At 36.4% G+C, this 23,701-nt stretch overlaps 1 protein-coding gene across 2 annotated transcripts; it reads left to right on the forward strand.

Moving 5' to 3' along the window:
- Nucleotides 1–174: 174 nt before the first annotated feature.
- Nucleotides 175–23,127, forward strand: LOC105230756 (ATP-binding cassette sub-family G member 1). 2 transcript variants are annotated; one of them, XM_049447395.1, is made up of 10 exons: nt 175–473; nt 16,922–17,572; nt 20,382–20,499; nt 20,653–20,842; nt 20,900–21,045; nt 21,107–21,348; nt 21,416–21,699; nt 21,818–21,986; nt 22,063–22,319; nt 22,397–23,127. In XM_049447395.1, the coding sequence occupies exons 2-10, from the start codon at nt 17,344–17,346 to the stop codon at nt 22,826–22,828; spliced, it is 2,067 nt and encodes a 688-aa protein (XP_049303352.1). In that variant the 5' UTR covers nt 175–473; nt 16,922–17,343; the 3' UTR covers nt 22,829–23,127. The 2 variants fall into 2 exon arrangements, with proteins under 2 accessions (XP_049303352.1, XP_049303360.1); XM_049447403.1 differs by lacking the exon at nt 175–473 and adding an exon at nt 14,308–14,749.
- The last annotated feature ends 574 nt before the right edge of the window (nt 23,128–23,701 follow it).

Below are 23,701 nucleotides of genomic sequence, written 5' to 3' on the forward strand. Positions count from 1 at the left end.
AAAAGTTAGAAGGTCAGCGGCGAAAAGTAACGGAGGCCAGAATATAAACATTCAACATAACATATGACTGTTAGACGCGAGTTCACACTAATACTCGTACAGTGGTACATTTCAAGCAATGCGTTTTCACAATTTTGTTGATTTGAAATTTATTTTGCACTCAACTGTTGATTGGCGTTGCTGTTGAGTACTTTTATCTATACAAACAAGTACTTTGATGCTTCCACATTTATATGTGTGTGTTTGTTTGTGTTGTATGTGGTTGCTAATGTGTGCATATAGCATGGGTTCATTCAACTGCAACGAGTTAGCATGTTATCGTAGCGCTAATAAAACATTTCACCACCAACAACAACAGTGATTAATTGTTTTTGTACGTAAAAGTAATTTTCTTCGAATTTCTTTGTGTGATTTTCAGTGCTATATGGCACAAAGGCATCGACATATGAGAGTCAGCCCAGACGCCTATTTGGGTAAGTACATAAGTGGATGGTATCATCACGTACAATTTTAAAGCAGGTCATAAATGACATGAATTTTTAATGTTAACAACACTCATTTATTTTATTATGCTTTGGTTTTTGTTTTTTTTTTGGACTTAAATTTAATATCATAAGGAGCCATATATTATATTGAGTTAATTTTAAAACACGTGAGTCCAATGTTCAAAACAATATACAGTATATCGGTATTGGGCCAGCAGCAAAAAAAAATTATAAAGAGTTCGAGCAATTGTGTGTCTGAGTGCTTAAAATAGCTGCATCTACAAGGCATATGTATATACTTGTACATATGTATATGTACATATGTACGTTTTAAAGATAACAGTTTATATCCGAAAGTCAGTCTGAATTTGTATGAAATATAGGCGATAAAGTTCCATTAGCTCGCTCACCTAAGAAAATTATAATTCTGAATACCAATTATGTGTACATAATATCAATTATCAGTATGCCCGAATCGGTGAATATTCGTTCTTATATCCAGATATTTAAATCGAAATGTTAACACATAATATACATTGAAAATTACTTAATTTTCTTTAATAATATCCCATGTAATATATAAAAATATTTCGTTCCAATGAATACTTGAGAAAACTGAAAGAAGTTTTTAACTCCAATATTGAATAAGATTTAACAGAATATGTAAGTTTTACAATTTTCGAAATAAAGTTATTAAACTACCAGTTATATAACCGGTTAGCTACCCAAAAGCGTCACCAGAGAATTTTGTTAAAGTTTGGATAAGTTTTTTTAGCCAAACTAACAAACCTAACCAAAACTCTGATGTACTTGTGATCGTTTACCACTTTTTTACGAAAAACGTTTACCAAACAAAAACGAAGTGATGTAAAATTGAAATAAAATACTAAAATTTCGTCAATATGGGTTCTGCCCATCACTCATTTACGCCAACTTTCGATGACCCAGTGTAATATTTTTACTCGAATTGTGACTATTGTGCGTTGAGTCTTGTCTTCGAGCTCCTCTAGCGTTGCTGGTTTATTGACGTAAACCTTTGATTTAACATACCTCTGGAGAAGATTCATTCCTGTCGATTACATCAAATTTCGGGAAAAAGTCGGTTAATACCGTGTTATAGTGGTCGTTATTAATAGCAACGGCATTTCTGCGCCATTTCGAAAGAAATATGCCCCGATGATGCAGGCATGCCACAATCCGCACCAAACGGTAAATTTTTGGGGATGCAATCGCGTTTCCTGAACCACACGAGGTTTTGACTAACCTCAATGGTGACAATTTTGCCAGAAATGTAAATTCCAGTTGCGAAGTGTTTCAATGTATTGCAGTCTCAGAATAGGTCACCATTTGGGTCTAGTTTTTAAATAGATATTGTGATACCAGGCCTAAATGGAACGCTGCTCAAAATTAATTACTTTTTCTATTCGAAATGGGACAAAATAGGCAAATGAACACACAGTTAAATATATGTATGTATGTCTGAGTTATAAAAAAAAAAATCAATTTGCAATTAAATATTTCGCTTTACTGTTTGAAATTAAGTGAGACGCGAAAAATTTGCGCACACAGGCAGCCGTAAATTATGCCAAACTTTCCCATTGCCAAAGTTCGTGCCTTTACACACTTTTACACTTGCATATGTGCATACATATGTATGTGCTATATTATGAATTACATACATACATATATATACAAACATATAAACGTTTATTTAACGCTACACAAATTATACGCCATTTGTTCGCTTTCCACGCCCCATGCGATTAAAAATACTTCAAGAGTTGATCGGCTCTTTAAGTCGCAAAAAAATTTTCCTTCATGCGAACTCACATAAATTCTGCTTTTCACCGCTTTGTGGAAAGTGGAAAATATCTGTGCGTTTCCGACAAAGAAAATATGTGGCTATACATACTTATAAATATGTATAAATATATGTATTTATATCTATACCCTCCAATATTGCTTACCGCTCAACGCTAAAGTCAAAGCGTAACGCAAAAACAAATTCCCGCCAAGCGTTTCTAAAACTTTTACGAGCGTGTTGGCTATCCACTAAACTGTTTGTAGAAGTGCGTGTTTGCAATAAAAGCCGCTCAAAAATAGTGGCGTTTGCTAAAGCGGAATTGAATGTGAGTGAGTGGGTTGAGTGGTGCACACAAGTGGCACGCTTGTTGCATGCAACATCACTTTTATTGAAAGGTGCAATAAAAGCACAGACGAAGACAACTATAAAAGCAACCGGCAAATTTATTATTTATTCACACACTTACTTTTTCATATGCAAGGTAGCTTTGTATTTGCAAAAGCATTAGTTTCCATTTCCTCAGTTTCGCTCAGCTTCAAAAAAAGTACTCAAATATGAGTTGTAGTCAACTGTGAGTGCCGTTAGCCGGCTTTTTGAACACGTTTAGTTTCATGTGCTAAGTAAGCTGAGAGAGTAACTGAGTTTTATTTCACGTTTGTGCGCAATTTGACAAACAGTGTATGTCAAAAGTAATGGTACCGAGCTGAGTTAGTAAATACGAAGTTATCAAGAAGCTCAAAATTTGTATAAAACATAGTAAAAATTAAAACTCAATATTCAGATTTATTAATAATGAAATAATGATAATTTTTGGTGTGAAGAATCTTAAAAAATATATATTAAAATAAAGAAAACGTGGAACAAAGCTAAATTAATGAAAGAGTACAAAAATTTAGACCAAAAATTCTTAAAGCTGTATCCTAATAAAGTAATCGACTTAATTTTGCAAACTTATTATTCGAAAAGCTTTGTAGTAGACAGGATACCACAAAGGTTAGGAAGGAAATTTCGGTTACCTTTAACCTGTTCGTCTGAATGATCTAAACCAACTGAATTTCAGATATGAAATAATTTTGTAGACAACTCTTTAATTTGACGAGGTATCTTCAACCTCCGAAGAAATTGTACAGTTCGGATCACTAAACAAGCTTTCGAGAGAAAGGTTCTGCGGAAGATTTATGGTTATTTCCGCATTGACCACGGCGAATACCGCATTCGATGGAACGATGAGCTTTATAAGTTATATATGATAGATATACTTCAGCGAATTAAAAGACAAGGGCTACACTGGCTAAGTCATGTCGTTCTAATGGACGCAGTACCCACCGGAGAAAACAGAGGAAGAAGGAGACCTCCACTCCTTTGGAAAGACCATTTGGAGAAGGCTTAGACACGCGTGACTGTTGCCTGAATCGAAGCAGGATTTTCGGCATAGACTTTAGACTTTGCATTACCCCACAGGAAAAAGTCTAACGGTATGATATCACATAATCTTGGTGGCCAATCGACCAGACCAAAACGTGAGATTATCTGCTCACCGAAGTGTTCTCTCACTAAATCCATTAATTGATGCGATGTGTGGAAATTGGCTCCATCTTGTTGAAACAAAATGTCACCGTGATCACGAGCTTCAATTACAAGCATTAAATAGTCGGTTATCATGACGCAATAACGGTCGCTGTTGACGGTACGTTCTCACCGGCATCATTTCAAGATATGGACTGATGGTTCCACAGGTCCTCAAAACACACCAAACCGTTGTTTTTTCTGGATGAAATGACAGCACTTAAGTCACTTCAGGTTGCTCTTCGACCCAAATGAGGCCATTAAGCCACAAATGGGCCTCATGGCTAAAGAAAATTTGGCGTCGGATCTTCTTGGAACTTTTCAAGAGCCCATAGAGCGAATCGATGTCGCTTGGGAAGAACAGGGGCCTTCAGTTCTTACACTGGCTGTATTTTGTACGCTTTCAATTCAAAATCTCGACGTAAAATGTGCCAAATCGTTCCATATGGCAGTCCGAGTTCCTGCGAACGGCGACGAATCAGCTTTCCAAGGTTTTCATGTACATTCGCGGCTACGGTGCAACATAAGTTAATGATCTTTCTTGATTTTCCGTCCCCCAAACCGTCTTTAAGGTAGATATTTTGCATAAAATTGGAAATATCTTCACATTATTAATATTCTTATCTATATTTTTAAAGTCCTAAACAAATTCATATATGTATGTATGTATGCGAGCAACTATGTATAATGGTAATATATGATAGAATTTAGTTCCCACTCTATTTAAAACTCATAATTGATTCCTTTCTAATTATTCCTACACAAAAACTATAATTACTCTTGAAGGAATGTAAAACTGTTGTTTATAATTTAGAAAACATTTCTGCAGACAAGGAATGTAGAATTGTTCTCAACATACAAATACATACATATGTAATAATTGAATTTAAATGAAGCAGAAAGCTGTAAGTAGAGCGTTTGAATTTTCCGCGATAATAATTTGCCACTTTGCAAGTTTTTGCAACAATTTATAGATTTTTACTCAATATCAGCTTGTCTTTGTTGTCTTTTGCTTTTGTTTACTAGCATATTCTTATTACGTTTTTCATTGTTTAGCAGTTTCTTATTCTCAATTGAGTCAGCGTTCGCTGATAATAAATACGCTGTCTGATTGCATGTCTGCCGATCTAGATACGCCACCGACTCGCCAGCTCTCAATCTGTGTCTTAGAACGCGCAATGAAACGCGCATCATATCTATCTACAAAATGCGGATGTGAGTGTTCTGCGAATACGAAAAGAACACGCCCTAGTGACTTTCCACTTTTCTGCCAGAAAATAATTTGATAAACCATGTTTACATGCTTTATTAAAGTAAAGCGTTCTATTTCTTGTTGTAGTCATATTATGTGTGCATATTAATGTATGTACGTATGAATGTATGTATGCATGTATACGAATGCATATATTTCAAGTGTTCAATGGAAAGCACAACCCAGCAACAAAAATAGTAATATGACAAAGAAATTAGTACTCAATTCAGAAGAAGGTAGTTACAAAGTGGTACTAAAGAAGTCATCTTGGACTAATTGCCAGTAAAACCATTACTTGAATTTGAAGAAAAGAGAAAACATAACTTGCAAAAAGAACCTTATTCTGACTAACTTGGCACATTTTATATACAAAAATATTTCGGATGCATAAAAGTGGGGTTTACTTATCTTAAGCTTAAGAAAAAAGTCAAAAAAGGGCGATAAAGCAATAACCTATCTCCGGACCTACTCAACCACTTTCAACTAAATTGAGGACAAGAGTTGTCCGGAAAGTAATAGGACTGAGTCGATTTAAAAAAATTTATTGAACCAATCATTACAATTCTTTTAAAACTTTCAAAATAGGCTCGTTCTGCGTCGATAAAGCGCTGCCAGCGCGATTTCCAAGCATTGAAGGCGTCCCGGAAGGCATTCTCCAAAATAACCTTGAGAGGCGAGGTGCATGCTACTTGGAACCCCTCCGTCATCTCAAAATGCTTGCCTTTCATTGGCTTTTTCAGGTAAGGAAACAAAACATACGGGGGGACCTGTGATTACGCCACCATTTCAGGTCGTCAGTGAGCACTTTTGGGACCATTTTCGCGCATATATTGCGAAAGTTCAAGTGCTCCGTCACAATGTTGTGATAAATTAAACATCTGAGTAATAAAACGAATACATAGTCGACGGTCTGACTTCAAAACTTTGCGCACACGAGTCACATTGACGGTGTTTGTCGATGTCACCAACGACCTCTTCTCGGCCCTCCAAAAAGGTCTGGTGGCACAGAAACACACCACTTCTTGCTTTATCGAGTTTCACATAGAATTTAAGCACGTACCTCTGCTCTAACGGACGCTGCAGAACATAAACACGTCGCTCGAAAATATTTGTCCTGACTCTCCAGGTGTTCGGAGACAACTGACCAGCTGCTCGTTCGTTAGCTAGGACTCTATGGAATCCAGTCAGTCCAGTTGTCTCGTTTATGGGACAAATACATTAGCTTTTTTTCCTCCTTTCTGACAATGCTTCAGATAGTTATTAATGCTCTTTATTTAATTAATATTCTTTTTGAATAATACAAGTATTTCCAAAAGCAAGACCCTCTACTCTTGTTGACTGGGTAATCACAAATACTTACTACTTGCCATTGTTGTTGTAATTACGGTTCCCATTTGCTAGCTATTGCCGGCACAGCCACAGCTGCCGCTATCGCTTCAATTGACAGTTGGAAAGTAAACTTTTCAGTTTGGTTTTTCAACGCGCAACGAGCGAACGCGTCTAACTCAAAGCGCCGTTTGACCGCACGTCCGATCACACGACCACTGATCCACCAAACGTTCCCGGCGACCGATAATAAATTGATACGCGCAACAGTCAATACTTTATTCGTAACAGTGCGTCCAGCGCGTTGTGTCCCAAATCGTGCCTCTTCTTTTTTACATAGTACATACGTAATATATATACATATATATATATATGTATGTATATATACTTGTGATTTGTTTCCGTTTCGCAGTGTTTGTATGTATGTGTATTGAAATGAACCGAAATATCGACCCAAAAATTAGTTTATGCGTGACGTTCTTACTTATGACTTTATGTATGTGTGGACGGACACGCATTTGATTAGAGTTTAAGCGGTCACTTTTCGTATTAAACGATCTCTATACAAATAGAGCGAGTGCCCTTTGAGGCTGTTGTATACTCTAAATGGAATTTGCTCAATGAATTAAACTAATTAGGTAAAATAGTGAATAGGAAAATGTTTATTTGAGTTTTATATGAGTGACGTTTCTTTGATAAAAAGAAATTGTTTACATTTGTATATAAAAACTTTTACGCTCGCTAAAAATTATTTTCTCTTGATAGTTTTAAAAGTTTCCTTTTATGAAAAGTGAACTCCAACAGCCACATTAGTAATATCCGTAAAAATGAAATGAAATCTGAGGCATATTACTTGTACGAAAATTTTTTCTCTTAGAATTTATTTCGAAGTAACGAAGTATATATATATTTATGTATTGTAAATGTATGAAAGCATAGGTTAAAGTCAATGCTGAATTCCATGGTGAAATGCAAGTGATTTAAAAACATTTATTCCACACTGTTGTCATTTCCACAAAGTCATTTGAACAGCAGACATTAGGGTGTTAATTTCTCTGCATATACCATGATCAAAAGATCTCCTAATTGAGCAATATATATTATCTATTTTTATCGCTCGAAAATTTTCACTAACAAATTCGAACAAGTAAGTGCTTCTTAGATAGATCCTCCGTAGATCCGATCCTGTATATGTATATGGTATATGGCTATGTTAGGTAGCGATCCTAAGCCTATGGTGGTGCCCTTCCCTCTGTCACAACGATTCACAAGCCCCATCATATTGATAAATTCAAATATACTGCAAGGTGCCATTAAGGCGATATAATCCCTCTTCAGTAACATGGATACAAGGGCCTTAATCCTGAGTCTGCAGACTGCTGTGCAGTCAATCAATATGTGCTCGGGAGTCCGGCTGAACGTCGCAGAACCGACAGTTTGCACAAGAGGCTGGGCACATGTTAAATAAGTGCTTCTTGAGCTTACAATGGCCAGTGTAGAATGCTACAGTAGACGGAATCTGTTTCTCGAGAGATTGATTACATTATTAAACCTTTTCAGGTTGTAACCATCCATTAGCAACTTGGCGTGACACATGCTTTGGAGTTGTTATAAAGACATCTTCCTGCCTACTCTTTCCTCCTTGTGGAGCAGATCTTTTTTGGTATAAGAACCAATCGTCATATAGGGTTTCGGTTTTACCATTTTAGTGGAAGCTGCAGAGAAGAGCAAGCCGGTTTATTCCCGGCTATACCCTTGATATCTGGCACCCAGTTAAGGTGGATTTAGTCATTTAATCTCATAAGCAGAGATCGCTTTAAGTGCCGCTTAGCTATCGCTGAGTATAGCAGTAGTTGTGTTGGTAGTTTATCTCTATACACCAACTTATAACAAAGACTTCTGCTTAGAAAATGCTTGGGAAACTTCCCTTAGATATGGAGAGTTTGGTTCCTGGGACTACTTTACCAATTACTTCCAACGTTTTCGAGCCACCGATGTACCACTTGCTATCTCTTAGTAGTAACTGGAATCAATATATTGAGCATTACTGCTAAAGGTAACTTTAAACTTCCTTATGAAGTTTAACATTTTGGTAATGCTATTCGTTAGCAGAATGGTATTTCAACACTTATGGCCTAGATTTGTTGTGTCGAGATTTTTTTTTGCCAAACGCTTCTGCTGTCATTTGAAGCATTATGTATTTGACTGCTTGATTGATTACTAGTTCTATGTCGGAGGTCATGATTCAATAGTTGAAGTCCTGCCGAAGTCTGCGATAATTTTGAAGCCATATCTTTACAGCTATCTAGTCTTATAATTGCTTTGACATCAACGATAATGAAATTTACTTTCATGACACCATATTAGAACTGCTACACTCTCAAGTTAGGATAAAAAGTGCTCAGTTATTTCTCAGAATATTAGTATAAAAGCGATTATACTTCACTTCCAATTTCAATTCCACAAAACTAGTTCCTTGCGGTTTAGAAAACACAGCAAGTAGGGAGGGATTTCGGCGGAGCGAACCGCCTTAATGCGCATTTCCAGTAATGTATCGGTTTCATTGAGGTTTTTCAAGGAAAATATGTCAAGTATAGCTCAGCCGATGTTGCGACACACGCATTGCATGGCATTTACACACTAATAAGGCACTTGTTTTCACACAATAACTAAATCACTATATTTAGCGGTGAAAAGGTGTAAATTTAATTTACAAATACTTTCACGAAGCCGAAGTGATTTCGATTTGCTTTATTTCCAAATATTGCGAGTAGAAATAAGTTGTTGTTCTATATTTTCAAAATAAAATGCTGTTAGTTTACAGAAAACGCGAATAGAAACTCGGAAGAGCGGCAGGAAAATACGTATAAGTTTTTCAAGTTTTCATTGAAGGCGAAATGAAACCGCGAAAGCCTCAATAACTAAATGTGAACACATGAATTTCTATTGTTTATGAGTCTAGTAGTTATGACTGTGTGCGTATGTAGATGAGTTAACAGTAAACAAATAAAACAAAGTACACATCGTAAAGTCAGCGAGAACAAAAACAAAACCTTCGCGGTGATAATTAGCAGCGTGCAAAACTGAAAATCGGGATTCAGATATATTCTTATGGCTCGCAGCAACTAAACTTAATGATATATAAGTGTTTTATAGTTTTCGTATTGCTTCTAGATGTGTGGTATTTCGCAGCTATTTAAATAAACAGCCGAACGGTCGAAATTCTCCGGCATGAAATAATACAGAACTTGTCTTTCATTTCATAGTTTGTTCATTTTTATTGGAAATAAATTATGAGTAATAATTAATTGAATGCTAAAACAGCATCACAGCATCCCGTCAAAACAAACGAGTAATCAGTTTTGAAAATGCAAAATACATATGTATAAACAAGAAAGCAATGTTTACGCCGGAAGATCACGGAATATTGATGAAATGCAAACAAGAATGTGGAATGATAAAAAATGTATTTATATAAGCAAATATGTATGAGTTTGATCATCGTGGGTGCAATTTATTTGGAAATTTTTGATTAGAACTTTTTTCGAAAAAATATATAATTGCAGTATTAAGCAAATATACACCCAAAAACAAATACTTTTATATACACATCGAAAAAAAAAATTATTAAAAATATTTTATTTTGAATATATGTATGTGTAAAAAATATATGTATGTATGTATATAAAATAAAACCAAAATTGCTAGGCAAAAAAATATATCCAGTGTAAAACAAACCTACATCACACACACATACATATATACACATACAAAAAAATTAAAAATTATTTTTAATGTAGGTTTGTAAAAATAAGAAAAAATTTTTAGGGCTGTGTGCACACAGAGAAATTTTCGAAGTTAATTTTCGTCAACTGATTTTTTTTTGGTGTTGCTCGTTGCATTAAGGGGTTACATGGGTTTCCTCGGGTAAAAAACTGCCTTTTTCAAAATTTTTTTCTCATAAAAAAATTAAATATTTTATTAGAATTTTTATTGTTACAAACATACACTCTTAACAAAGAAATTCCGAAATTCTTGGAAAAAAATATCTTAAATTCATATATCCATTTCGACGCCATTTCCGGTAACCCCTCGGAAAAAGATGCGCCTACGTTAGCAGGATAACTCCTTACAGTATTATCTAAAGTGAAAAGTACGGGTTTCGGTTAAAACTTAGAACTTAGACGAAGGAAAAAAACTGAAAATTGGATTTTTGGCGGACATTTTTACAAAAAAAAGGAAATTTCAGTGAAAATATCGCCAAATTTTTTTAATTTTTTTCAAATAGTTGTCATCGAAAAAAAAAACCTTCGTTCAAATTTTTATGAATTGTATCGCAAGAAACTGTGTAAAATGAAGATTGGTTGATCGGTTCTAGTTCTCGAGAAATCTTTCCAACCTACTTCAAAAATACAGTTTCGAGAAAAACGCGTTTAAAGATGTGGCACTTAGCCTAGCTAGCCTCGAGCGCACAAGTTCTCAAGGCTGTATCTCCGAAACTATTACCCGGATCAACTTGAAAATTTAGAGCAATATTCTAAAGGTATTTTAAAATGTAATAAGATAATAAAATTCAATTCTTTGAGACCTCTGAACTCATGTAACCCCTTCACAAAGAGCGTATTTTAACGGACAAGAATTTTTTTTTATTAATTTCTCGAATTTGTTTACATTACGTTCAAACTTATTTCGTATCAGCTTAAAAATGCCCAATTTGAGCACGAACAACCGAGGTGCTTATACTTTTTTCCTTCTTTCATCAACCACAAACTTCGAACTGCCGAAACAAAAGTTGCCATGTGGGAACCCAGCATAATAGGAATGCTTTTTTTACTTATCTGTATACTTAATTATTGCTATTGAAATGTAGAATTTTTGCGTAGGCTTTAAATACACCCGTTTCTTCTGCTTATTAAATTTTATTACAATTTATGGTTTCAAATACCTTTTATCCATATTTAATGTCGCATTTAAAAAATTAAATATAATAATGAAATCCAGTTTCTCTATAGGACCTAATCTCAATTTTTATTAGCAAAATAAATTTTATATTTTATTATTATTTTTTACGACTGAATTTTGATTGCAATATTGTAAAAATTATATTTTTGCAAATGAAACAGCTTACTTTGTCATAAATAATTCATATTCTAAAAATAACGATCACTGAAGATCATCAAGGTCTTGGATCGTTCACTAAGTAATTTCGCTTTTAGTTTTAATTTAAGCACGATTTTTTATTGTGTAAAATTTTTTATGAAATTATATATTCTGCATTTTGATCCAATACCTTTTGCTATCTTTGAGCAAGAGATTGATTCCACGCTCATAAAATAGGCAAACAACTGGTCTAAGTGCTTTTTAACGTCCTTATTCGAGGTGAAGGCTTAGCCTAAAAGATGAGGAATCCATTTATCAAACTTCGATATTAATCCTAGACGTTTCATGTGCTTGGGAATGAAATTTTTCAAACTAGTTTTGGCATTGGCATTCGGTTAACACACCTTTTACGTACTCATCACATATTTACGCATTACTTGAACTGCCTCTTCACCCCCTTGATAGTAAAATATTAAAGTATGCCGAAAATGCTGTTTTCAGTGTTTTATTCAAACAAAAACTATTCAAGAAAATTTAAGAATATTTTTTACAAACAAGCCTTTCTATCAAACGACATTACTTAGTGAATTATCCAATCGAATAACATATATTTTACATATTTAAAGCAAAAAAGTTAGTTGTAACTAGTCATTTGCAAATTCTAAGTCAGAATTTCACCCGCCTTGATATTTGTGCACTGTCATGCAACATGACCGCCTCCTCTATGGCAGCACACTTCTACAGTACAAATGGGCTCACTACAATTGCTGCTCTTGAAAAGCTCACGAAAGTAATCAGTCACAGGTAGACATCCGAGGAAGAATAGAAATATAGTATCACACACATGCATACTATATTTCTATTCTTCCTGACAAATAGCATTTTCCGCCTGCACGCGTGACAATCCGTAGCTAATATTATTAATAATATGCAAGTTGTCACAATTATGAGCTTACTCGTGCACGACTTACACTTATTACTATTGTTTAAGTCGCTTTAAAAAATCATTTATATATTTATATTATTAAATGTACATATATACTATAGACATATGTATATTTGCACTGCTGTGTTTTCGTTTAGAAAGAGCCAGTGAACTCATTACGAAAGCTTTAGTGAATAAATAAAATTGAAAACAATTAAATTAAAAAAAAATGGAGATAACGACAAAAAAACTCTAACCTAACGTTTACAGATGATAAGTTGGGTATGAAGCACCCATTAACCGCAAAATATAAATTATTATAAATTTTATTCTATACAATATAGATATTGTTGTTTAATTTTTTTTTTAATATTTTTAACACCAAGACTGAATATTAATAGCCAATGAATCTCATTTCTTTAATTATCTCTCACTTGTGTGTATGTGCGAAACAATAATTAGAAATTAATGAACAATGTACCCGGATTTGTTGATTTTTTGAACTTGCACTTTCGTAGATTTGGCAAAAGATTAAGCCATACGCATATATGCCATGCGTGGACTGGTGCTTAATATTTCCAGATGGAAGTTTAGCTTAATTTGAGCTGAAGTGTTCGTCACACAGAACGCCAAATACAGAATGTCTTGAGAGCGACTTGATATCTAAATTTGACACTTCATATAATACCTTGAATCTCGAAGCTACTGGACATCTACTATAAGACGAGTTTTAGATAATACTAAACAGAAGCATATGAGGTGCTAAAGCCTCTCTCTCATGCTTACTTTTCTGCACTATCTGCTTGTTCCTAAATAATTAAATTAAGGGCTACAAGTAACTAAAGTACATAAAGAAGCACAAATTTTGCACATTTAGCAACCCTAATCATAAATTTTTTTCCTCCGAAAATTGGCCTTATGATTCCATATCTTGCCTGGCCTCTATGAGCTACACTGTCTTGATACTCTTAGAATATATTTAGTGTTCGGTCGCCTGCGAAGTTTGATTAGAAATACCAAAATATTTTTTCGACTACTCAATATTTGATGTTAGGTCGCATGCGAGCTCAGCCGTACCTACTTGCTTATGTTTAAAATACAATAAATGATTATACAGAATGGCAGTCATTATTATTTATACAAAATATTTTTAGACATGACAAGTTGTTTTGGCTTTTAAATTGAATGCAAATAGATAATTAGACTCTTGACAGCCAAGGGAAGTGAGAAGAGCAAAGCTTTGACTTGTTGATCATAAAGTTTTCCAATTAATACGTAAACGTTTCCCTTTTACAAGCACTTATAGCATATGTTAGTGATGTAATATTAACTAATGGAATGGAAATGGCTTCCCATGAAAACGTTTAAATTACATTCACGTGAAAACATTAGTAAAAAGCACTAAAATATTCTAAAACATGCCCTGATTGTCATTTTTCCGCTACCTACACATATGGATTTATTGAAAAAAGTGGATTTTATGAGCCACAAGATGCAAATTGACGAGCTGCCTGATGGATAATATAACGAATAATTATAATATTGAATTGATTCAGTGAAAGGCCTAATTAAATCCATTAAATTAACTAGTGCAACTACATCACTATTATATTAATTATCGCTATGTCTGTGGAACATGGGAGTAATTTTAACAAAATTAAATTATTATAACAAGCTAAAGGCAAGTTTGTTGTGAAATTATACTAATTATCGATTGCCCTCATGCACACTATTATTAATATTGGTTTAGAAGCATTCCTGAGGCCTCGTTATAAAGTAATAAGGTCAACTAAAGTTCTCGTTATATTAAAGAGTACAGCAAAGAGTTGCTTGTTCCCTACTCGGTTTTTAGAAAGAGTTTAAACATACTCCAGCAAGCAGCAGCAGCTCAAGTAATCTAAAAAGCTGTGTCGTGACTACACTTCATAGAAATACCACACATTATAAATTAATAAACAAATAGCAATAAAGATTAAGAAGCTTTTAAATAATAAGGATTTAAGTAATTTTTCATTACTTGTGTAAATAATCGTAAAATATGTGCTAATTACTTATGAAAATAATATAATTTTTTTATTATAAAAGAATCGCATTTTGCATTTTATAGTTAGTTTACATGCAGACACGTGCGTGACAATGTTGTGAAAAATATAAAAACATTGTGTGTGAAAATGCAAGCTGAAATACTCAAAATGAGCGGCCATTAATGCCATTGTTTTTAGTTTAGCGTTAAATGTCAAATTTATGCCGCTTTGCTGTCAACGCAAGAGGCCTCGCATGTGCTACCTGTCGTATGAGCAACATTTTATTATTAGTATACATACATATGTACATATGTATGTATGTATATCACACAGGCGAGCGAATGTTAGTGCATTTATGCATGTGCTTTAGAAAAATTATTATTTAAATGCATTTACAAGCGCTTGTTGTTGCTATTTTGTTGCAATTAAATATATTTTTTCTATAAAAAGTTAAAAGCGTGAATGCGCCGCAATGCCAGTTCAATGAACTGTGTTAAAGCAAGCGACATGACAGCTGCTCTAATTACGCATGCACTATATATTTAAGTACTATACATATGTATGTATGTATATGTATGAGTTCTATTGTTGCAATTATGCTGTCTTTACTCATTTGCAAAGCGAATCTTATTATTATTTATAATGGCTTCAGTTAATTATATATGTACAGTGGTGGGCAAAACATGTGTAATTTGAAATGACACAAGTAATTTCTTCGTGTGCAAATAGCAAATTCAAATTAATTTTTATGGAAGAACGTTCTTTTGTAGAAATGTCAATATCGTCATATAACTCGTACAGCTCATCGTTCGATCGAATGCTATATACGCGGTGGCCAACGCGAACTTTCTCTCAGAACCTTTCTTTCGAAAACTGATCAAATTTTGTCATCGTCCATGCCTCTGCACCATACAGCAGAACGGAGATGATGAGTGACTTATAGAATTTGGTCTTTGTTCGTCGAGAGAGGACTTTACTTTTCAATTGTCTCCTCAGTCCGAAGTAGCACCTGCTGGAAATAATTATTCTGTGTTGGATTTCGAAGCTGACATTGTTGTTGATGTTAATGTCCAAGATAGAAGAAATTATCTACGACTTCGTTATAACTGTCATCAATGACGCGAAATCGTTGACGGTTTGTTTGATGACGGGAGATATTTCGTCGTGTCCTCGTTCACAATTAGACCCACACGCTTTGCGGTTGTTTAAGCCAATGATATCAGTATAGTTGAAGATTGAAAAAGTCGCACGATGGAGACTTGTCAGAAACCTTGCTTGGTTGAACAGCTTTCGGAGAAGTCTTTCCCAATCCTGACGGAGCTTTTGGTATTGTTCAGTTTTCACAACCCTATTAGCTTTGCGGCTCGCTGGTGGCTTTAAAATCGACGAAGAGATTGTGTATGTTCGTCTTCCTTTGACAGGTCTTTTCCATGATTTGAAACAATGTAAAAATATGTAGATTTTCCAGGTCTAAGCCACACTGATATGACCCAATCAATTCTTCATCGCGGTATTTGAATAAATCCGCTGATAATGCATCGGTCCTTGCCGTTTTTTTTTTTGTTCTTTAGGCGGATAATTTCTATTCGAACCTCCCCATAGTCGGATAATGGAACATTTATTCCATCGTCATCGATTGGGAAATCGGGTTCGCCATCTACAGATGTTACACTTTCACTGCCGTTCAGCAGACTGGAAAAGTGTTCCCTCCACAACTTCGGTATGTATGTTCAGAACATTAGTCAGTAGACCCGCACCCATTTGGGTGCCACAAGCCTTGAATCCTACCGTTAATCGCCACATCTTTTCGTCGAATTTACAAGCATTACCCCTGTCGGTCGGCTTCTCAAGCTTTTCCTACTCAGGCATTTCGGCCTCTTTCTGCAAAAGTGTCTCGCTTCCTCTTCTTTTATCGCACGTGTTAGGAGTCGATCTCAAGGTTCGAGGTAGGCTGTCCGCCTTTTCTCCACTGCAACATGACAGTCCTCATGGTATAAGCTGTTCTTTCAACCTTTACGAAAACCAATGATTTTTCTTATTCAGGAGACTTTTATGTCGAAGTATTCATGAATATGTATGAATATATGGGTATGAAACTTTGAAGCTTTTTAATGTTCCCAAAAACTTTGTTCTTGATTTTTTCTGAGTTTTTCTGCACAGAACTTAAAATTTTTTAACAATTGTAATAAGAATGACCACCCTGTGCAATTTGAGATCGCTGAAGGGAGCGCTCGTTGGAGGCGAACTTTAATTGATACTTAAATATATTCCACAGATTTTCTATCTATATGATTTCATTCAATAACTTATTATAATTATTAGAAAATTATAGAAATTAACATTTTTTCAATTAATCGCAAACTGCCTTCACATACATATAAACATGACAAACACTGAGTCATCCAATATTGAAAACCGATAAGTCTGCTCTTCTTACAGTGACTAAATCTTTGCAATAGAAAAAGGCCGCCGCAAAGCAGGCTCAGCGAATTGGCGCAATCATCGCCGCAACACTGCCGTTGGCGCAAATTATGACAAAACATACACAGACACACAAACAAACATACATTTCAAACAGCTACCAGAAAAGTGGCAAACATTTAAGCGCATACAACCACACACATGCGAGTATGTCGTAGATGCATGTGAGTAAGCGTTTCGTAAACTAACGAAAATCAAGCGTGATAGTGACAACAACAGCAATACTAAGCAGCTCAAGAGTCACCAGCGCATTAGTCGCGTTTTAGAGTGCAATCGTTGCAAATAAGACAACAACACCAACAATATTAACCACAAAATAATAACCGCTAACGGCATAACAACAAACACCTTCCGCACAAAGCCAAAAGCCAGCAACCAGGATGGATTCGACAACAGATACCGGCTGCAGCGACTCGTACAACAGTTACGGTAAATCACACTCCAGCGACACCTCGCTCAGCTACGGCAGCGACATAAATGCGATCAGTGTGGATTTGGGCGATGGTGATAATATCTCATGCAGTGGCCTAAAATACCTACCAACTTGGCCGGCGATTAATTTGGAATTTCGGGACTTAAGCTACGAGGTCTACGATGTACACACGAAGGGTGAGTTCTCAAGGCATTTAGTTAGGAATTATATACCTCTCTCTCACTCTCTCTCTCTTCGCGATTACCGATTACCTAAAGAACTTGAATGAAGGGAGTAAAATTTTTTAGTTTTTTAGGTACTTTTATCGATGTTGAATTTATAAATTAGTTAGATTGTCTTTCGATTCAATCTTGTGGCCAGTTATTGCTCAATTTTCTATTGCTCAAGGTATATGTCACCCTCATAGCTATCTTTAAATATCGTACAGATCGTCCGTGCCTTCGACACTTTTAACTAGAAACCCTTTCCTTTCACAACACAACTCAACAATACATATATACAACATGTGCACTGTCACTCTAAAGCTGACCTAATAACTTCAAAGTCCCTTCACTCTAAGCTTGCACGATACAATAGCTTTCCAACAAGACAATAAAATAAATATGAATGACTCAGTAGTAATTACGGGGGCAAAGTAGCGACTAAAATAGTAACCACTGCTGATGATTACATCTCAAGTACCACCGGTTGTATACTGCTACACCTGTTCCTACATACATATCTACACTGTATATAGAGGCATAGGAATGTTACCTGAGTCATGTGGGCGCTACTTTGGCTGACGCCGCATGAGTAATTAGTGCGAGTACAAATGGAAGCAGAAAACTAACTGATAATTTTTCACGCAAATAGTCGCACGGCAAGCACAAAGGCTCTAACTACATGCTGATTACAATGTAGTGCTTAGTAATTGCAGAGACATTACATTGATGACCCTGCTGAAATAGAGATACAATAAAACAATGATGAATGTAGTTTGATTCGGCCTTAGGTCAGCTGGTGACGTCAATATACACTGGATTTTTTACAACAACTTTGACTCCAATTGCCTCAAGAAAATGTTTGAGGTTATGGGTTATATAATTAAAAGGCGCTGATAAAATGACATATGAACCTATGTAATTATCTGAGCGTGATTGAAACCAAGTTTGTCTTGAGTGCCGCGTTTTATACTAAACATTGGTGCTGTAATCGGTAAACTCCAAAGTCGTTTCATCGGTTTTTTCAAAGCGCTCTCTTTCTTGAAAAAAATTGACGATAGTTCTCTGGGCTATGTGCTATGAAAGCGTGCACCCGACTATTATCTGAATGAAACCCTGTTCACCGACGAAATAGCCAAGTTGCAAACCTAAAGCAAACTCAATAATTTCTTTAGTTCATCTTCAAACCTTTTTTAGGCACATAATTAATACCGTCCAACTAGCCGATTAGGTCCAGACTCACAAGTACTGAACACGACATATTGAAAAGGAAATGTAAGAGAAAAGTTTAAAGGACCTTCTATAGTTTGTAAATTTTAACCTCTTGAAATAAAAAAATTGGAGCATTTTCGTATTTTTGATTAAACTTCAATTTTTTTTATATTTATAATGAACTTTAATGAACCAAATATGTACCATTTTGGTTGACCACTTTTTGCCATTTTTCCGCTAGAGACATTATTCCATCAGTGTAAAACTTTTCTGGTTTCTCGGCGAAAAACTGCGACAAGTAATTTTCACAGGCTTCTCTTGAAGCCAACTTTACTCTATTAAGAGAGTTCTGCATTGACCGAAACAAATAGTAGTCCGATGGTGCAAGGTCAGGGCTATATGGTGGATGCATCAAAACTTCCCAGCCAAGCTCTCCCAGTTTTTGCCGAGTCATCAAAGATGTGTGTGGTCTAGCATTGTCCTGATGGAAGACGAAGCCCTTTCTGTTGATCAGTTCTGGCCGTTTTTTTCGATTGCTTGCTTCAATCTCATCAGTTGTTGACAGTAAAATGTAGAATCAATCGTTCGACTAGGCTGGAGCAGCTCATAGTGGATGATTCCTTTCCAATCCCACCAAACACTCAGCATAACCTTTCGTGGCGTCAATCCTGGCTTTGCGACCATTTGTTGAGCTGGACCACGTTCGGACCATGATCTTTTTTGCACATTGTTGTCGTATTTGATCCATTTTTCGTCTCCTCTTACTATTCCTTTCAGAAATGGTTCGATTTCATTTCATTTCAGCAAAGAACTGAAGATGTTAATTCGGTCCATTAAATCTTTCACAGACAATTCATGTGTTACCCAAACATTGAGCTTCTTTTTGTAGCCAGCCTTCTTTAAATGATTCAAAACCGTTTGATGATGACCATTAACTTCCTTAGCGATGTCATGGCTACTTACGTGTCGGTCCTGGTCAATCTTTTCATCGACTTTTTCAACGATAGGTCGACCAGAGCGTGGTGTATCTTTCACACCGAAATTTACAGAACGGAAACGAGCGAACCCTTGTTGTGCTACACGAACCGATACAGCATCGTCTCCATAAACTTCGCAAATTTCATCGGTGGCTTGGGTGGCATTCTTCCCTTCTTCCCTTATTCTTTTGCCGAATAAACTTATCAACTCTAAACAATAAGCTAATTTCTCTTTCAAACTCACGCTCTCAAGGCACTCCAAAACTTTCTTCGAAAGATTGTGTAACCAATGCTCCAAATTAAGGGTTTAACCGTTTAACCGTTTATTTTATTTTAATGACCATCAATTAAACTCTCTCACTATATTGCGAAACAGATTTTGCCTACAATTATAACTGTACTTAGCCATATAATACCGTTATTAAATAATAATAATTTTTATCAGTTTAATCAACGTCAGTTTTCATAGCTAATAACTAGACAGCGTCGTAATTATATATTTGACATTACGTTTTCATAATTATGGCTCACAAATATTACAAAAAAAAACTTATTTCCATAAATTATATTTTCCCTAAACAAAATAAAACGCTTAGCACGGAAACCGCTGCTGCGCGGCATTAACGGACAGTTTCGTGCGCACGAGCTAACCGCCATTCTGGGGCCGTCGGGAGCGGGGAAAACGACGCTACTCAACCTACTGGCCGGCTATGGGTAAGTAATGATGAATATTCACTCCATTACACACAAGTACAAAGTTTAATTACACGCCAACGGGAGCGCACTCGCACATGTCATTTATCTGTTTTGTTTAACGTTTGCTTGGCATGGCAAATTATTTTATTGCATTTTCACATCTATCGATAGCGCAAGGAAAACATCCGGTGAAATTTGCGTCAATCACAGCCCGCGCGATATGAGAGTTTTCCGCAAAATGTCACGCTACATCATGCAAAACGATGTGCTGGATCCGCATTTCACGGTGCTGGAGGCGATGCTGCTGGCCGCGCACCTAAAGCTGGGCAATGACTTGAGCCACGCGCAGAAGTTGGAAGTGGTGAGTTAAGACGCTCAATTGCCTCGACAATGTTGAATAACCGATAAATGCTTTCAGATCGATGAGATACTGCGCATGTTGGGTTTGAAGAAAGTGCATAACACCATCACGCTGCGTCTGTCCGGCGGCGAAAAGAAGCGCTTGTGCATCGCACTGGAGCTGGTGAATAATCCGCCTGTGATATTTCTCGACGAGCCTACCACGTAAGTGATTTGAGAAGAAAATTCATCTTCAGTACACAATCACATTTTCATCTTCCTCTAGCGGTCTCGATGATATCTCAAGTTCACAATGCATCTCACTACTGCGCGGTATTGCGCATCGCACGGGCCGTACCGTTATTTGTTCAGTCCACACGCCATCCGCCAAAGTCTTCGATATGTTCGATAAGGTCTACATATTAGCCAAGGGACAGTGCATTTATCAGGGTGCGGGCGCCAACATTGTGCCTTATATGAAGGAAATTGGTCTCACATGTCCACGTACTTATAATCCAGCCGACTTTAGTGAGTATGACGACAAGCCTTTACCAAATCATATTGTTTTGACACTTTTTATTGTTTTTCTTCGCAGTCATTGAGGTTGCCTGCCAAGAATATGGCACGCACTATCATGAGCCAATGGTCGACGCTGTTGAAAATGGTAAAGTCTATCGCTGGACGCCACATCGAGAACACAGACAAATCAAATCGGACGCAACGAACAAATCGGACACAACGTCCGGTGCCTCGTCCTTCGATGAGTTGGAGCAGTTCGAGGAGGAAATCAATCCGAAATTGTTGAAGCAGAAAGCATCCTGGTGGATGCAATATAAACTGCTGCTGACGCGCATGATGGTGCAAATGTGGCGCGATAAGGTAGGTCTTTAAGGAGTAAAGGTTCCTGACTTAACTGGGGAACTAAACTTTGAGTCCTCTCATTTAAGTAGAAACATTTATAAATATTTTTTTAACTAAGTTCTTTACTTCTTTCCAGTCCTATATAAAGCTACGATTCTATATGAACATCGTGCTGGCGTTGATTATAGGCAGCATCTACAGAGGTGTGGGCAATGATGCCTCGAAGGCATTCTTCAATTTCGGTTTCGCTTTCACGATAATTATTGCGTATTTATATCTGCCCATGATGCCAGTATTATTACAATGTAAGTGTAAAGTTGAAATGTGATATTTTCTTTAGATTATTATTATCTAACTACATCTTTTCGCTTTTGCCCACAGTTCCGACCGAGATGAAATTTCTAAAGCGCGAGTACTTCAATCAGTGGTATCACCTGAGTTCATATTACGCCGCAATGATTTCCTCCAAATTGCCTTTTATGTTCGTGCTGGCCGTCATCTACCTTATTATGGTCTATATTATGTCCAGTCAGCCCTTGGAGCTTTTCCGTTTTTGCATGCTCTTCCTGATAGCTTTTTTAACCGCGATGACGTCGGAAAGTTTGGGTATCTTAATATCGTCACACCTTAGTCTGGTGGTGAGTAGCAATACAGCGCGCAAATACTTAAGACACTAATCACTTAAACACTAATATGGATCACGCTTCACTTACAGAATGCCATGTTCATGGGTCCTGTTGTCGCTGTACCGCTCATACTACTCTCCTGTTATGGCATCGGCTATGGCAAGGCGGTATATATACACCCGGTAATGCGCTACTTAATGCAACTCAGCTACTTGCGTCACGGCATGGAGGGTCTGGTCGCCGCTCTGTATGGTTACGATCGTGAGGATCTGCATTGTCCCGAAACTGAAGTGTTCTGTATGTTTAAGAAGTCACAATTCTTGCTTATGATTCTCGGTTTCGAGAATTTGAACTACGTCTTTTCGGTTGCTTGCCTCGTGCTGTTCTATATTATATTCACTCTCGCTGCCTACTTTATGATTCGACAACGACTCTCACTCCGAACCTCAAACAATGTGATCGTGCAATATACAAAGCAACTCCTGGTGAAGCATCTCAATTTCTCTTCATACAATTACTAGCGGTGCTCGAGAGCATATTTTACATATTCGTAAAACCAACTTATTGTACAAAGAGTATTTATTATGACTTTTAACACTTAGTATGGAGGGGAGCTTAGGATTTTAAGAAAACTCTTGCATTATGTACTACTTAAATAGAATAGTCGTTTTGCCATTAAAAAACCGAAGTATCACCTTGTGATCGTTTTAAAATAGTTGTTAAGGTTAAGTGCTTAACCCGGTGGACTAAAGTGATATTACATTTAAGTGATTATATAAACTTTACTAATCAATAAAGCAAAATTTTGTATTGTGAAAAAGTGTGATGTATTTTTATATCTATTTAAACAAGGTTTATACATATATGATGCAAACTTCGCTAAGCGGGCCGACAGAAAGCCGATGGCAGCCGTAATCCTATAACCACAAAGAAGTTAAACAAGCAGTGTTGGGGAGCGACTAATGTAACGGCTTTTTAAGTAGAGACGCTACAAAAGTAGACCGAGAGGGACCCCCAAACGACGGCATATTTTTCCCGCTCTTTTGACATTTCTCTTCAGTAAAGTTTTCCATTTCATCATGGAAAAATATACGATACAACAACAAGTCGAAATTATTAAAATTTACTGAAATTCGGAGTCAGTGGCCTCAACTTTAAGAGCGTTACGTCCAATTTATGGTCGTCGAAATCGTCCTGTCACATCAACAATTGAGCGTCTAGTGGAATTTAACCCACAGGAAAATATTCCCGTGCCAGTGAGACAAATAAATGCCCGTAGAGTCGGGAATATTGTTGCCGTTAGCGCATCAATTGAATTTGGGTCTTATTATCAGTTTCTCACAAGTCGTTCTCAAGCGTTACACATCTCTGTGACGTTGTTATGGCGAGTTTTG

Source organism: Bactrocera dorsalis, chromosome 1, assembly GCF_023373825.1.
Source record: "Bactrocera dorsalis isolate Fly_Bdor chromosome 1, ASM2337382v1, whole genome shotgun sequence".
Lineage (NCBI taxonomy): Eukaryota > Metazoa > Arthropoda > Insecta > Diptera > Tephritidae > Bactrocera > Bactrocera dorsalis.